Raw genomic sequence first — 16,884 nt, forward strand, 5'->3', positions numbered from 1 at the left:
TAGCCTCAAAGTCAACAATCAAATGTCAAAGTCAAAGTCACAACTTCAAGGGCAAGTCTAAAAACCTTCAAAGATGTAAAAGACTCAAGACTAAAGATTCAAAGACTAAAGCCCAAAGACTCCAACATCATTTCAAAGACATGGACTCAACTTAAAAGGCCCGAGAGTAGAAGCTTCCTTTGTTCTTATCCATATTTTGTAAAAGCAAAAGCAAAAGAAGATAAATGAGATAGTTGTCATTATAATAGAAAAGAATATGCTTAGAAGGGAATATAAGAGTATGGAAAAGTATGGAAGAATAGAGAATTGAAGGGGTAGAAATGTAAACTCCTTGAAATCCTATATTATTCCTACACACTTGTATTCACACACATCACAAGTTAGAAACTAATTCTATTTTTCATGATATCTTCTCTCTTAAGCTAGTTTGTAGTTTTTCATTCCTCCATTAATAAAAGTTCAAGCTTTTCTTTCTAGTTATAGTTTTTAATCTTTCATACATACCCCAAGTCAACTTGTTAGGTAGTGATATGATGCTAGGCTAACCCATGGACAGTTGATGAAGCCTAGTGGAAGCATGTTGTCTTGATGGGGTGTGTTTTGTATTTTGCGGCTTAAGGTTTAACAACTTATCTCCTTATTTTCTACTCCAAAATAGTGAGAAGAGGATGATAAGTAGGGTCTTCATCAACGGGTTTACAACACTTGTCCCAGCTCACAGTAACCACTTTCCTGCAACTAGGGTCCCCCAACCACAAGAAGTTCTTTAAGATCGTTTCAGTTTGCTTGATGAGGCCATGAGGCCATCTATAAATAGCCATGTTGTATATCGGTATACTGCTTAGAACTGATTTGATGAGGATTGCCCTTCCTTGAAATGATAATAATTTGCCTGCCCAACCAGTAATTCTCTTCCTTATCTTATCCACCACACATGTAATAATAGCCTTAGTTACCCTTCCTTGTATGATTGGTACCCCTAAATATGTTTCAGGAAAGCTTCCAAGTTCAAAACCCATCTCCCTTTGTATGTTTTCCTGCCTGATTCTACTTATACCTCTTGTGAAGATTTTACTTTTTTACTTACTCACACACTGTCCCGAAGTCTTCTCATATCTATCAAGAAGCTCAGAGATTGCCTCCATACCAGTTTCATCTCCTTTCAGGAATACAAAAACATCATCAGCAAACAACAAATGACTGGGTGCATCTGTTCTCTTAATAGTCACCATAGGTTTAATCACCCTAGTGTCCCGCAAGAAATTGATCCCTCTGCTTAAAGTGTATTCTGCCAAAGCAAAAAGAAGTGGTGATAAAGGATCTCCCTGCCTGAGTCCACGTCCTACGCTAAAGTATCCACATGGTCCTCCATTTATCATAATAGATATCTTAGCAGTGCTTACAATGGTTTGTATCCACTTAATCCATGTATCAGAGAAACCAAATTTGTGCAAAACCTTATATAGAAACTCCCAGCTTAGAGTATCATATGCTTTGGATATGTCGAGTTTTAGTCCCACATTTTCATGCACTCTTTTCCTTTTCATTTCATTGGCCATCTCAGATGCAAGGCCAATGTTAGCCTGGATACACCTCCCTTTGATGAAGCCTGCTTACTCCTTAGACACCAGCTTCTCCACCATAGAATTAAGTCTCAATTGCATGATTTTTGAAATTAATTTCATAGTGAAATTGCCCATGCAAATAGGTCTAAACTTGGAGATCTTTCTGACACCTCTATCTTTGGGTGTAAGTGTCAAAAAATGAGAATTCATACCAGTGGGTATCATTCCTTCAAAAAAGAACGATCTGATAGCTTTACACACATCCAATTTTACAATACTCCAACAACACTGATAAAATGTTTCTTGGAACCCATCTGGGCCTGGAGAGCTACCAGGATCCATGGCAAACACAACATGTTCAATCTCAAAGAAATTTGGTATTGCGGTCAACATCACATTATCATCAGCAGTGACGATATTAGGTACTAAGCCCAGGAATTCCTCATCCATCTCTACTGCTTTGTACTGAAATCTGCTCTCGAAGAACTGTACAATATAACTTTTAATATCCTCTTGTTTATGCAAAACAAGTCCTTCCTCTGTTTCTAGTTCAGCAAATAAGGCCGCTCCTTGTCGAATCTTGTAAATTGAGTGGAAATAGGCTGAGTTCCTCTCCCCCTCATCATACCACTTAACTCGGCTTTTCTCATGTTGCATAGATTCCCTATTTTCATTGCTTCACTGAGTGCAAACTTGATGTCACACTTAGTGTATGTACCACAAATCAGGGTGACAAGAGCATTAAAAAACTTGACGAGGTTGAGTGACAAGAGCATTAAAAAACTTGATGTCACGCTTAGTGTATGTACCACAAATCATGGTGATGTGATAAGTAACGGGTACGTAGGAGAAGATTGTGGAGGGGTAGAAGAACTCATCGATCTCTTTTGTGTGTTTTTTTTTTTTGCCAAACTCGAAATCAGTCCAAATCTGACACCCTAGACAAAAATTGGTGTATCTTTTGACTCCGGTGTCGAAACATGTATCCATTTTTTTTCTTAGAAACTAGATTCAACAAGCTTGGTGATATGACTAGATTTTGGTATCAATCTTAACTAACAACAAATTCCACTCGCCAAAAGTTAAAGACTAACAACAAATTCACTAGAAACTATATTTATAAACCTTCTCTAGTTGTTTGTATGATAGGGAGAGAAGGGGTGTCTGTACCAATGGTACGGTTGTGTTGAAAATTAAAGTGGGATAAATGGGAATCAAAGAGATGAAAAATAAGGGGTTGAGAGGGGTTTTTAACTTTTTGAGGATGAACTACTAAACTACTACGTACTAGCACTAAAAGTTGCAAATTTGTTTTAAAGAAAACTAGAACAACGAATAAAAGTTAGGTCAGGCTACCTTGACATCTTATTTTGACACCTTATATTGACATCCACAACTTACACAATGAACTAAGGGTTGATTTTCTCGGAATATTTTCTCCATACAATAGAGATTATCTCCACAAAATATCAAGACATTTGAACATGTCTAACCTTGTCAACAATTGTGTTTAAGTTCGATATTTATCTAACGGTCCACAATTTTAACACTATTTTTAATAAAGCTAGATATATCCAATTGAGACGAGTTTTGGTGGAGATTCTATCCATGGTCAGAAGATCTTCTCTATAAAAAATCAGCCCTTAGTTTAATGTGCAAGTTCACTTTTAGGTTTTGGATGTCAAGATAAAGTGTCAAAATAAGATGTCAAGATAGCCTGCCCCATAAAATAAGTTTTATAAAGAGAAAACAATGAAAAAAGGGGGTTGAGGAGAGATAAATCCACCAAGTTTGAACTTGTGCTGTCTTGATGGAAGAGCCTTTTGATTTGCTTAGAACTTTCCCTTCTTGACTCATAGACAAGTCAAGAAGGGTGTAGTCATTATTGATCCTTAACAACTAGCTACTACTTCATATCTCTATGCAAGTGTTGATAGCTCAAGAATGAAGAAAGGAGTCTTATATCTAAGCCTTAGGAGATTACGGGAGGTGAATTTGAGTATGTTAATGAAGTTAGCATGGCAGATTATTAATGGAGAGGATGATTTTGCTCAATTCATGAAAGCTAAAAGGTTTAATAAGCATGGACAAATGATAAAATATTATAGACCGTCATCTATATGGGGGGGTATAAAATGGGCATGGCCAGAAGTAACCTCACAAATTCAATGGGTGGTTGGGGTTGGAAAAAAAATAGACTTATGGAGGGATAAATGGATTGGGGATAAGTCATTACAAGAAGCTTTGCACTTACCTCATGAAGCTATCAGAGAATGCAAAGCTACAGTTAGTATGCTGATTCAAGGGGATCAGTGGAAGCTGCCTGTTAACTTTATTCATTTGTTGCAGCACCATGGGATTGAGATGGCAACCTCCGTTTAGAGGCCTAACTCGAAAGGGGTCTTTTCTGTCAGTTCGGCTTATGCTTAGGTTAGAGAAAAAAGGAATAAAATTGGGTGGCATAGTATTCTGTGGAATGGTCATGTGCATCCGAGGACTGCCGCAACAGCATGGAAACTTTTGAATAATTGTGCTGCCATAGACGCAAAAATGCAAAGAAGAGGTATTCGTACTGCATCAGTGTGTTGTATGTGCTTCAAGGATACAGATGAATTGATGCACCTACTTTGGGATTGTGATTTTGCACAGAGTTTGTGGGCTTGGCTTGCTACAAGTTAAGGTTTGGGTTCAGAGACACTTTTATGTCCATTGGAGAAGCTGTTTCTATGGCTAAAGGATGCAGTACGACCATTCGACATATGTGGGGTGCAGCTGTTGTAGGGGGTATGGTTAGTCTGTGGCTTCATAGAAACAAAGTTTACTTTGATAATACAAAGGTTGATCTGAATTTTTGCAAGAAATTTGTGAGTTCACAGGTTGTTTGTGCAGCACATCTCTCGGGGGGTCATAACTACAACAGTGAAAGGGAGAAGATGGTCATGAATGGTTGGGGAGCAAACTTGAGGTTAGGAAGAGCACCTCAAATCAAGGAATGCCAATGGATACTACCACCAGAACCTCATATCAAGATCAACACTGACGGATCTTGTTTAGGAAACCTAGGTAACTTAGGTTGGGGATCTGTTTTTCGAGACCATTTGGGAAAAGTTGTTTTAACCTTGAGCAAAGGACTGGGTTTGTCTACCAGCTATTGGGCAGAATGCTGTGCAATATTGGAAAGCATGGAGATGGCTGTTACTAGAGAATGGAAGCAAGTTTGGGTGGAAACAGACTCGAAGGCAGCTATGTTGGCTTTTGTATCAAACAAAGTGTCATGGCAGCTGAGGAAGAGGTGGGAACTCTACAAGCGACAACTGGATTTCTGTTTGATATCCCACACTTGGAGGGAAGCAAACTTTGCAGCTTACATAGCTGCAAGACATGGCACCAGTCTTAGTATGGGCGTGATGGAGGTGTATGTGGGAAGACCTCCTTGGCTATATAAGCTGGAAAACCCAGACACTGTGTACTTTAGGTTTTGTTAAGTTTAGTGCTGGAAAATATGATGTGTTAAGCATTGGCAAACTATGGCTAGAACAAGGAGAGGTGGAGGTATGTTCCATCTTTCCTTTTATATTCATGTAATCTACCTTCTAATATAATATAATACAGCTTACCTAGCAAAAAAAAAATTGTCACTCAACCTCGTCTACATAGAGATCTTGTCCGTGATCTTGCAAAGTTCAAATAAGATCAATGCAATGGTTTTCAACTACTCCATCCAAAACTCAAGCTTCCATACTTTGAAGGTCAGTATCATATTGAGTACTTAGTTGAAGAATACTTTTTAAAGCATAGATATACAAATAAATCCAAAACAATTGTTATACATTGATAAGTTTGTTGTTGGAGAAGCATATCGTACGTGCATGGACTAACATGATCAATAATCGATATAATTTTATTTATTGTTGGCATTGTATGAAAGGTATGTTAAGGTGTGTTTTTCTTCCTAAAGCTGGAAATCCTAGTGTATCTAAGCATATCCCCCCTCCCCCCCTGCTTCCCCAAACCCTTCCATGCACCACTATAATTACCTACACCACAACCACAACTAATACCAACACCAATATCAATACTCGTATTACATACCCACACCACAACCAATATCAACTCCCATATTACCTACACGTACTGCACCACCACTAATATTTCCACCCATATTGCATACATCACCACCACCCAAAATTTCCATTCCAAAACCTCAACCAATTCACCTAAATCCTACACCCACCAAAAAAATTGTTGTACTCACTGTTGCTACTGAGAAAAAGGTCCACAATTACCATGTAGATGATCCCATTGAAAATCAAATTTTTAATGAGGGGAAACTGTTTGAAGTGGATACTGATAGTAAGAAAAAAATCACCTCATGAAGACAACTTGAAGAAGAGTTCAATTAAATAAGAGGATACTACATTGGTATCAAGTTGTACCGAAACATCTTGAATTTGAAGACCCATTTAATTTGCTGAGTACTAGAACAGTTGGTTGTTACTAGGGGTGATATCAAGAACTTGCTTGGAAGATCAAATTTTCAAATTTAGAACTTTAGAATTCTACTTCCACATGTTCCTTAACTTTTTGGAAGACCGTCCACGAAGGAAAAGAAAGGAAGACGCAAGAAGAGATGGAAACCTCAAGAAGACATAATTTTTAAGCATCTTGGGAATGAAGCTCTCGTAATTTCCATGCATAACTCAATGGCGAGTTCTTTCAAGGAAAAATATCGTGGGAACCTAATTTCTAAACGCGTTGGTTGTTTTATCTAATTTTCAACTCAAGGATAAGTTGTTGGAAGAAGAAGAGAACCATGTAGGATACGATACTTATACTCTAGATGGTCCTAGGAGAGTTCTAATTAGTAGTTAAGTTATTTCTTTATTTGTGTCGAATTAGAATTAGAAATAGTTTCTTAATTAGAATATTGCTTCAATTCTCTAGTATATATAATTTATAAATATGATTTCTCTAGTATTTTGTAAGAACCAACACATTATAATTTGATTTATATTCAAGAAATCTCTCAATTGAGTCGATCATCTTTCTTATTATCTTTCTTTCTACTCCAAATCTTCATCTTTATCTTACTTATTGTTCTTGTTAGTTCATCTTAATTATTTCTTATCTTTCCATTCTCTACTAATTGTGATTTGTGTATATCTTTCTTCTAAATACTCTTGTTCTACATTAAGATTTATCTAGAAAACATTTGGCAAGAAAGGAATTTCAGGAGATTTAGAAACTGCACACAACCAAGGGAAGTGGCGAGGAACAAAATAATCTCAAAAACAAAGAATTATCTTCAGGGCCAGTTAACTAAAGTTCAAGCAGATCGGAGTGAAAGGGGTTTGCTAGAGAAACTTGGCCTTATAGTAGAATATAGGACAACACCAATCTCATGTGTGTGGATAAAACAAATTGATGGGATTGTCAAATTGAATACTGATGGAACAGTCTCAGCTCAGATTCAAGATGTGATACAGGTGGAGCAACTATAGAGATTCCAATGGTGAGGTTTTATTTGCTTATGTAGGGGGGGCGGGGTTAGGAGTTAAAAGCTATTATGCAAGGACTGAAGGGTTGTGTGGACTATCAGTATATATATATATATATATATATATATATATAATTCAGCGATATTTTAGGAGTTAAAAGCTATTATGCAAGGACTGAAGGGTTGTGTGGACTACCATATATATATATATAGGGGTAGGTTCCGTTTACAACACTTTTTATACAACGTTTTATAGAATACCCCCCACCGGACCCTTCAAGATGTTTTAAGGGGTAATTTTTTGTAGATAAGATGTTCTCACCATGGATATAATCTCCACAAAAAATTGGGTCCTTTGAATATTTCTAAGTTTTCCAAAAAAAAATTACAAAATCGATATTTCTAGATCGTTGATAAAAACTCATAGGTTGAGAGCAATTTTTCTCATGGTTAGGAGTTTTCAAATTAGCTGAATTTTTGTGGAGATGATCTCCATGGTGTGGAGATCATATCTACAAGGAATCAAGGCTTAATTCATATTTTTAAAGGATATTGTATAAAACGTTGTATAAAAAGTGTTGTAAACGGAACCTACTCCACACACACACATATATATATATATATATACACATTCATTATGCGCACATTATAGCCACATTTTCGGCACACAAGTGAATTAAGGCCTAGTTTTTTGTGGAGACGATCTCCCCACTATGAAGATCATTCTTACTAAAAATCATAATATTTGGATATATCTAACCATGTTAAAATTAGTGTTCATTTGTGTTCATTTTTAAATTTTTCATCTAACGGTCTAAAAGTTTTGTAAGCATGTTTTAATGTTAGACTTCTTTGAATGAGCTGAATTTTTGTGAGAATGTTCTCCATAGTAGGGAGATCATATCTACAAAAAAGCGGCCTTTAATTCAACTTTTAAGTCCATGATTTTGCTTGGATTAATTTATAATGTGGCTATAATGTGCGCATAAGAATGTGCCTCTATCTATCTATCTATATATGAAGATGTTAGTTGCCTCAGACTCACTGTGCGCAATTAACATTTTTAAGGAAAAAGAGCAAGCTCCTTGGTTCTGTCAGGATATAGTATAGTAGGGGGCAATATGTAGCTGATCGTTTGGCATTCTTAGAACAATGTAATGGTGTAGAATACTTTATACCTCCTCTAAGTAAGCAACTCATGTGTTTGGTGGAGGATGATAAAAACAATGTATTTTTGAGATTCTAATGCAGGTAAGGGTATGCCGAACCCTAAACTTTGTTAAAAAAACACTTGAGACCCTAAACTTTGTTAAAAAAAATAAAATTAGTAGCAGTAACTCCTTAACTCCAAATCACGTGTCACTAACTCTCCATTTGGGCATTTCTGTAATTTTAGGTTTACAAGGGTATCTATCATATCTATCTAGTATCTATTACATTTTACATGGCTTGGACGGTTGCTTGTTGGACATAGAACATGGCCAACTAACCCTAGTGGACTTGTCCTGTTGTGAGTCTACGGAGGGGGAAGTCTACTGTCTAAAAAACAAACCGGGGAACCCATTTACTGGGGAAGTCTAAAAACCTGAATTTTGACAAATACAAAAGACAAATAAAATCTGGCTTCAATATTTGCTCTATCACTATTCTATATCTGTTTTTGAAATGTTTTTCCATCTGGCCACTGATTTTAGCCTGACTCCCAAAATCCGACTCCAAAACGGATCCCTATTGAATTTAATTCTGATACATGCTTGATACGTATTTCAATGTTAACGAATTTGATCTGGACAAAAAAAAAAAAAAAAAATGGATTTAGAGGAGTAGAAATGCTGGCTCACCTTCAGAAGCTCAGACAAAAAATCTATTTGTACGCCCCAGTGCCTCACGATTTCCCACCCACAAACATTTAGGGTTAACACTAATGAAGGGAAGAATTAGATGATGATGGAAAGAGGTTTCGTATACTTGATTAACTGCTGATATATCTGGGCTGCTGGAATGTATCTCCGTTCTCCCTTCAAATCTAGGATGGGTTTCACTTTTCACTGACTTATTTTCACGTTTTAGTCATTTTAGAAATATATTATATGATTTGGATCCTAATTATTAACTGGTTTCTTTGTCGATCAATCAACAGAAATCTCCATCGATCACCAAAAAAATCAAACACACAAATTACACAATTACCTTCATCTCAAAGGGACTGAATATCCATTAACTTTGATATTTTAAGGGAGATTTTATTTATGTCCAATTAGAAGGTTAGTGATTTATTTGGCACAGAGAGGACACAATAATCCAACCAAAAGGGAGTATGAGATGCATTTCAGGTTGAAATGGGATATTACAACTAAATATTAACATGAAATGCTACTCATATACATATTGTTGCCAACCCTAGCTGATATAACTGGGTACACTGTTTTATACTAATGTACTAGTCGTTCTAAATTTAGCTCTACTACTAGCTTGATGTATATATTGATTTAAATCACAAGCTAGCGCGCTACTTTTTCAGGTGAATTACCCAAAACATATTCTTTTACTAGATTGGATCCAGTTTAGGAATGCCTTGATCAGTGGTCTACGGTTGAATTTGAATTTTTAAGTAACTAGCCATAAAAAAAAACAGACCTTTAAAGTCGGTGACTTAGGAAACTGTTATATATATATATATATGTTATTGGTGTGCCCAACTGCCCATCATGTGTTAGATACTTAGATATAGTGACATGGCTTCCCCCCTACCCGAACTGGTTTGGCGAGGGCTATGAAATGCTTCCGTGATTGATGACCGGCACTCAAAAGACATTTTGAAGCTTGCTGAACAAGAATTTTAAAGACTTAATACTACCATATGCACATATGGGTCCTCTAATCTATCCATTCATGAAAGAGTTGATACTAACAGACGGATCGAACTGCGCTGCCGCACGCTCCTTATGTAGTTCACAGGGTGCTAAATGAGGATTTCAATTGACCTTATTCTTAGTAATATAGTACTTACTGTTGGCAATCAAAGCATTTGCATTGGACACTTCTAACTGTTGTTGGAGAGCCATGTCACATTGTTGTGGACTTGAGCGTTTATGTGTAGTTTATTAATTATTGCTCAAGTCGTTGTCATGAGTCAAAGAAATAAGATTGGGCTTGGGGCAAGTGTATTTTGGGTTCTCGCTAGTCGCTATTATGTCAACGCTCAATGGTAAGCTACATCGGATTAAGTCGTCATAGCAAATTTGCAATTGGTTGGTTTCGAGGCCGGGGATATCAAAATTTCCAGAAACCTATACCAATATTTCCAACAGCCAATACAATGACGAAGTTCAGCCTTTCGTCATGACCATGAAGATACATTGAACAAGATGGATATTTCCGGCTTCGACCCAGTAAATATGCCCCAAAATAGAAACACGCACAAGGGCAAAACTCCTTCATTATTTAGTTCTAACTAACAGGCTAGTTTCTTATCTAGGTTTGTCTTGGTTATTTTGTAAATTGTAATGTTCACCATAGCCCGTAGGAGACTCCTTAATTCACTAAACTTAATCCCCGTGAGACGGTGAGAAACCCTATGGATCTCCTGGCATGAAAGATAAACTTACTTGCCAAACCATTTCAATACAACTGAGTACTTGTGTTTTCCTCACTATAGAAGCCGCTAATGCAGGAGCACCGCTAATAATTCTCCATGCGTGGAGCTGAAAATGAGGCGATATGAAAAGAGTGGCTTGGGAACATGCACAATTACACAACCAGCAAACAAGAACTTGCCTATAATTTGGAAATGGAGTCGGAGTTGCTTAATTAAAGAACCACAACTTGTGTCATCTAGAGCCAGCCTAGACAAGCAACTGCTCTAAAACATATTAGTAGAACCAAAAGTAGCACATCATTTCTCTTTATTTATTTGTTGATGAAGTTCTGCTAGTTTATATTTATCTGGATGCTATCGACTTTACATATATATAGCTCTAGGAAAAGCGCTCCCCATGTATAACATCAATCGGAGTACTTTTCATGCAACCGAGAAATGTCATCTTCTCTTCACCAGGAAAAAAAAAATGTCTTCTTCTCATCGATCACTATATATATTCCATATTTCCATTTCATTACTGTTCCTTTCACTCTTTCCCTTGCCTAAATGGCTAAATGAAAGGGGAACCAATTCCTACTGTCTTCAACTTTGCCATAAAGTAGGTAAACTTGGCATCTCCATTTAAGATGGTGTGGCCAATTTTAAAAGCCAACAGCGTGACGGTGTGGCCTACCTTAAAGTTGGGGAATATCATACAGTCATACTTACTGATATACTCTATCAGCAATAATAATATACATTGCACAGAAGTATGGTGTCTGGTACTGTACGTACTGTGGTCTTGGTGGACCAATTTATTTTGTTCAAAATATATAGATAAAAGGCTGACCTGCGTCATCGTGGGACCCTGCTATCTGGAATATTAGCCCTACCATATGTGATGATAGGAAAAATAGTTTATATATATATAGATAGGTGTGTGTCAGTGTGTGTGTGTTTTGTTTAAGATAATCATGTGTAGTTTCTATTGTTAAAATGTTATGTAATATGCATCATACCTGATGTTTCATATATTAATACTCCATTCAGTCCATATGAAAAGGCTTAATTAATTACCAAAGCTTTCAAGCTTTCAATTTTATTATGCATGCCAAATTACTCTTAATTAATTACATCAGTTTTCAACTCGATCTATAACTATAAATTGAACTCTTTATGTAATGCCGTGTTAACGAAAAAGGAATTTTTTGATTATCCAAAAAAAAAATAGAAAAATGAACTTTTTATTATCCAAGAAAGAGAGAAAGAGAAAGGGCGTACGGACGTACACATGCTTAACACATGATTCTAAGTACCCTTGAAGTGCTTAGAATACGTGATTATCCAAAAAAAAAATAGAAAAATGAACTTTTTATTATCCAAGAAAGAGAGAAAGAGAAAGGGCGTACGGACGTACACATGCTTAACACATGTTTGTTATCGAAAAAAAAAAGTACCCTTGAAGTGCTAATATATATATATATATATATATATATATATATATATATATATATATATATATATATATATATATATATATATATATATATATATATATATATAAAATAATACGTGTGTAATTTCCCACTGACAATTAATGATTAATCAGGTTGCTATTTAGATTTTACGTGCATTGTAATGAATTGGATCGTTTAACAGGACTAGCTAGCTAAAATGGTAAACACTGGTATTTTTTTGGATATGGGAATTTTGTGATAAATAAAGAACTAGGATTTAGTGGAAAGTAAATTTCATGTGCATGCCGACATTAAAATTTAAACCACTGTGACTTGAAAACACCACGAAATATTGAGATTTTTGTGTATTTATTGGATTTGATTACATAAGGGAAATGATCTTATTTATGAGTGAAGGAATAAAGCTAGGTTGCCTTAGAGTCCTGACCGAACCAATTGCGGACGCATATATATAAAAGAGATATAATTATCAATGAAAAAGTAACAAGTGCCCGCTAGCTTAGTTGGTAAATCTTCCAGAGGTGTTAGCGGAGATTTACGTTCGAACCTGCTAACACCATTTTATAATATAACTAGAATTGAGAGAAATAAAATAAAAAAATACCATTTCATAATATAACTAGAATTGAGAGAAATAAAATAAAAAAATATTCAACAGAATTTATATACACAATATTGATTGATGCTTTTTTGAATAGTTGCATATACATATTTTCATTTAGAGTGCTTTTAACATGAACTATTTAAAAAAAATTATTCTTTCATAAACAAAATGCGATCACTTGCATAAGCATCAACAATATAATATACAAATTTAGTTACCATCGAATTGAAAACCCTTTTCCCAAATTGCTTAATTGCTTTAACTGAGTAATACATAAGTTAATTTGATAATTTTGGGATTATTGGAGATGATGACCAGTAATTCAAGAAAGCTAGCTTAGCTTATTGGGGAACTGCATAGGATTGGAGAACTGCATAGGAGAAATTGTATTACGGAGATCATCGTTCTGCTAGCTAATACAAAATCCAACACAAACAGAGTACTAAAATTAGCTAGCTAGGCTTACGTACATACTATGTGTTTATGCAATCTCCAACTCAACAGCTGTGCGCTTCAATATCATTTGACTCTCTCAATAGTGGTGCACAATCCACTTAAACTCCACTTAAAGTTAGCGTTATGCAGTCACAAAACTCACATCCTTGATTATAAGATGGCTGGTCATGGTTTTTACCAAGTTGTTACTTGTGTTAACCTATGAGAAAGTTTATCAATCACTTTATCCACAATTTTTTCTACACTTTTTTATCCTAGCTAGTTGACCTATATCAACATCATAAAAATGCGGGACACGTTTTTTATAGCAATCATGAGCCCAGTTCAAATCTCACTTCCGTGGTACTGTGGTAGCAATTAACCATCTCCGCAAAGAGAAAATTTGAAACCTAGTCGTCGTTCATGGATATCATGGCCGGGGTTATACGCACTAAATTTCAATGTTGGGCCATGAAATAAATTATGCATCAATACGTGAAACCTTCATTCAATTATATATATATATATATATATATATATATATATATATATATATATATATATATATATATATATATATATATATATATATCCGGCTCCTAAAAGGACCTTAAATAAGTAATTCTCTAAAAAACACCCACAACTTCACCTACAAAATGATTTAAACCCTAATCTTTTGTGCATATGATCTACTAACCATAAAAGAACATCTCTACAAAAATTCAACTCGTTTGATATTCTCTAACTTAGATAAAATTGTTTTCCACTTTTGAATATATATATAAAGGTCCAGAAATATCTAGTTTTTGCATTCATCTTTTGCCAGTGTTAAAAATTGTCAAACGAGTTGAATTTTTGTAGAGATGTTATTTATAGTTAGCAGATCATATGCACAAAAGATTAGAGTTTAAATCAGTTTGTAGATGAAGTTGTGGGTGTTTTAGATTTAGTACTTATTTAAGATCCTTTTAGGAACCGGGCAATATATATATATATATATATATATATGCAAATTGAATATAGCAAATAGAAATTGGATAATCAATAGACGGAGATTTGTTTGTACTAGGGGTTTTGAAATTAAATTTAAGTAACATTAGAAAGTGCAGTGTCAAAGTGGTATTGATGAAAGTCTCTTTATGAAATGTAATAATTAGTACCATGCATATCATATGGGTTAGTGTGTACGTGCATTTGCATGTAGGTGTTCGTCATTTGATGATCCAAAAACACGGACTGATGGACCCCTAAGTCGCATTTCGAATCAAGTTTCCTTTACGTACATGGAATTAAGATTTTTTTTAAAAATAGAATTATATTCTTTATTTTCCTACTTCCTACGTGAACATGCATATTTTTTCTTGCACAGTTTCTTACTTTATGTATTTCAATTCCAACAACCAGTGAATTATAAATTTTCAAATATATAAACAGGCATCACACTCATTCATTCAAATTTCAAACCATGCGCGCAATGAATCTCAATACAGATTTTCCGATAGAAAAGGTTACACAATCTAGACAATTTTGTAAACCAGTTCACCCATTTTACGTACACGATTCAGAGAAAAATAACTTGATTTTTTTGAAAAAACACACATTTTGTTTTTAGTTATTCATATTATACTTTATATAAAGGCACGTGTACCACGCGCGCATTTACTCAAGGATTGTTCTCAATCCGTTTATTTGGAAAACATATAAAATACGTACACATATATTTGTACGAAAAATTTCTCTCTTATTTTCAAAGGTTTATAAGGCTAGCTTCTATATGTTTCACATTGATATAATTCCATTTCACAAATTTTAATCGATCTAAAAATCTGTTATTATCAAACATTTGGAGCGAGAAATCTTTAAAATTATATATATTAGTCAAATTTTACTTCGTACAGAGGAAATACTACAGTGCAATGAGTCATCCCGTTTGTGGATTTTTTTTTTTCCTTCTAACAAACAACTAACTACTCCCATCACAAATTTATATATATATATATTTGAAATATTTAGACCTACACCGGTTAAAGTAGGTCTACACCAGTTAAATAAAGTAGACCCTCTAAATATTTCAAATATATTTAGAGGGTTAAAATAGACCTACACCGGTTACATCAAAGGACCATAGCCTGAAGGCTTACATTGCCTAAAGCTCATCAACCCCAAAGGGATACTAGCCTGAAGGCTTACATTGCCCGAAGGCTCATCAACCACGAAGGGAACCTAACTTGAAGGCTCTCGCCAATATATATTAGTTCTTTGTGGAATGTATTGTAGTAATTTAGTATATATCGTTTCCATCTCACACCAATATAAATAAGCCAACCTTTCTTTTTAACTTTTTTAAGAAATCTACACTAATATTTATCTTTTAAGATGCGGCCAATACACAGTCGTTTGAAACTTTATCTTTTAACCTTTTTAAGAAATCAATATTCGTGTTTATGATGCCAGTTGATTGCCATCAAAATGTAATTTGAATCTCAATCTTATTTCAGCCTTTTTAAGAAATCAACATTCGTTTTTTAAGACGCAAGATTACTGACACACTGTCATTTGACTGTTTTGAAAATGAGCGATTTTATTTTTATTATTATTTTTTATTTCAATTCAAATTTCAAAATTCAAATTGCAACATTGTGAAACTCAAATTGGTTTCTAAAATAAAATAAATATACATATATTTATCCTTGTACAAAGATTTTGACGTGTTTTGTTTCATCAAATCCGTGTTTTGTCATTAGGTTTTACCTAGAACTATATACATGAGCTAATGATTAAAATGGGATTTATTCAAGTTGATGAAAAAAGTATATATTTGTCTCATTGAGCTCAACAATGAGAGCTTAAATTTAATTAACCACACTGCAAATAATAAAAAATATAGGTTTAATTTATCATCATGTACAATACAATTTGGTTTATGTGAAAATACTTGTGCCATTTGTAATCTATCAAAAAAATGAGAGCTTGAAAACAACTATATAGTATTAGCTAGGTGATTTAATTTTTTATGAACACAAATAGAATGTCACAACATAATTTGGCTAGGAAATCTTAATAATTGCAAATTCAATCTTTTTTAGACAGATTTCATACTTAACATTTTTGTCTAGTCCAAAACATTACAGAAAATTAATTCCTTACCAAAACAAAGAAGACAATTAATTCATAAACCAGAAAAAAAGAAAGAAAAAAGTCAACTTGGTTATGAAGGAAATCTTCTTGATTCCCATATTCATAATTGGTGACGAGAGCATTTGTGGAAATCTATTTAGTTGGTTGGCAGAAAATGGAAGGTCTCAATTGGAGCATTTATGTATGAAAATTAAATGAGATTCCGTCACCTTTTAACTTACCTAATAAACCAACAATCATTTATGTTTTAAATATTTCATTTGGTAAGATTTCCAAAAAAACTAAACGGTGTAGATTTAGGTTGGTAATAATCTAAGGGTGTAGATTATAGGTGGTACTGTTAGGATTAGTTTAAAGTTAGAGTAAAGGTTTAGGGTTCAGTGTTGTGGTGGTAGTTGGGTGAATAAAACTAGGGTTTTTGATGTGTCAATGGGTGCTGATAAGGGCCGCACCGAAAATACAGTAACATGTAGTTGCCCTTCTCATTTCTGTCCTTTTCTTTTATTGTCTCTCTCCTCTATCTTTTTCTCTCTCTCCTTTTACAAACCGAATCTTTTTAATGCTCCTCGGAGCTATTTAGGTAACAG

At 34.6% G+C, this 16,884-nt stretch overlaps 2 protein-coding genes across 2 annotated transcripts; one reads left to right on the forward strand and one right to left on the reverse strand.

The window, feature by feature from the left end:
* Positions 1 to 1,079: 1,079 nt before the first annotated feature.
* LOC147511351 (secreted RxLR effector protein 78-like) lies at positions 1,080 to 1,559 on the reverse strand. Its single transcript, XM_086598437.1, has one exon. The coding sequence runs from the start codon at positions 1,557 to 1,559 to the stop codon at positions 1,080 to 1,082; it is 480 nt and encodes a 159-aa protein (XP_086454563.1).
* Positions 1,560 to 4,115: 2,556 nt separating this feature from the next.
* LOC147511352 (uncharacterized) lies at positions 4,116 to 5,050 on the forward strand. The gene is made up of 2 exons (XM_086598438.1): positions 4,116 to 4,128; positions 4,215 to 5,050. Exons 1-2 carry the CDS (start codon positions 4,116 to 4,118, stop codon positions 5,048 to 5,050), a joined length of 849 nt encoding a protein of 282 aa, XP_086454564.1.
* The last annotated feature ends 11,834 nt before the right edge of the window (positions 5,051 to 16,884 follow it).

This window comes from Coptis chinensis, chromosome 3 (assembly GCF_015680905.1).
Source record: "Coptis chinensis isolate HL-2020 chromosome 3, ASM1568090v1, whole genome shotgun sequence".
Classification (NCBI taxonomy): Eukaryota; Viridiplantae; Streptophyta; class Magnoliopsida; order Ranunculales; family Ranunculaceae; genus Coptis; species Coptis chinensis.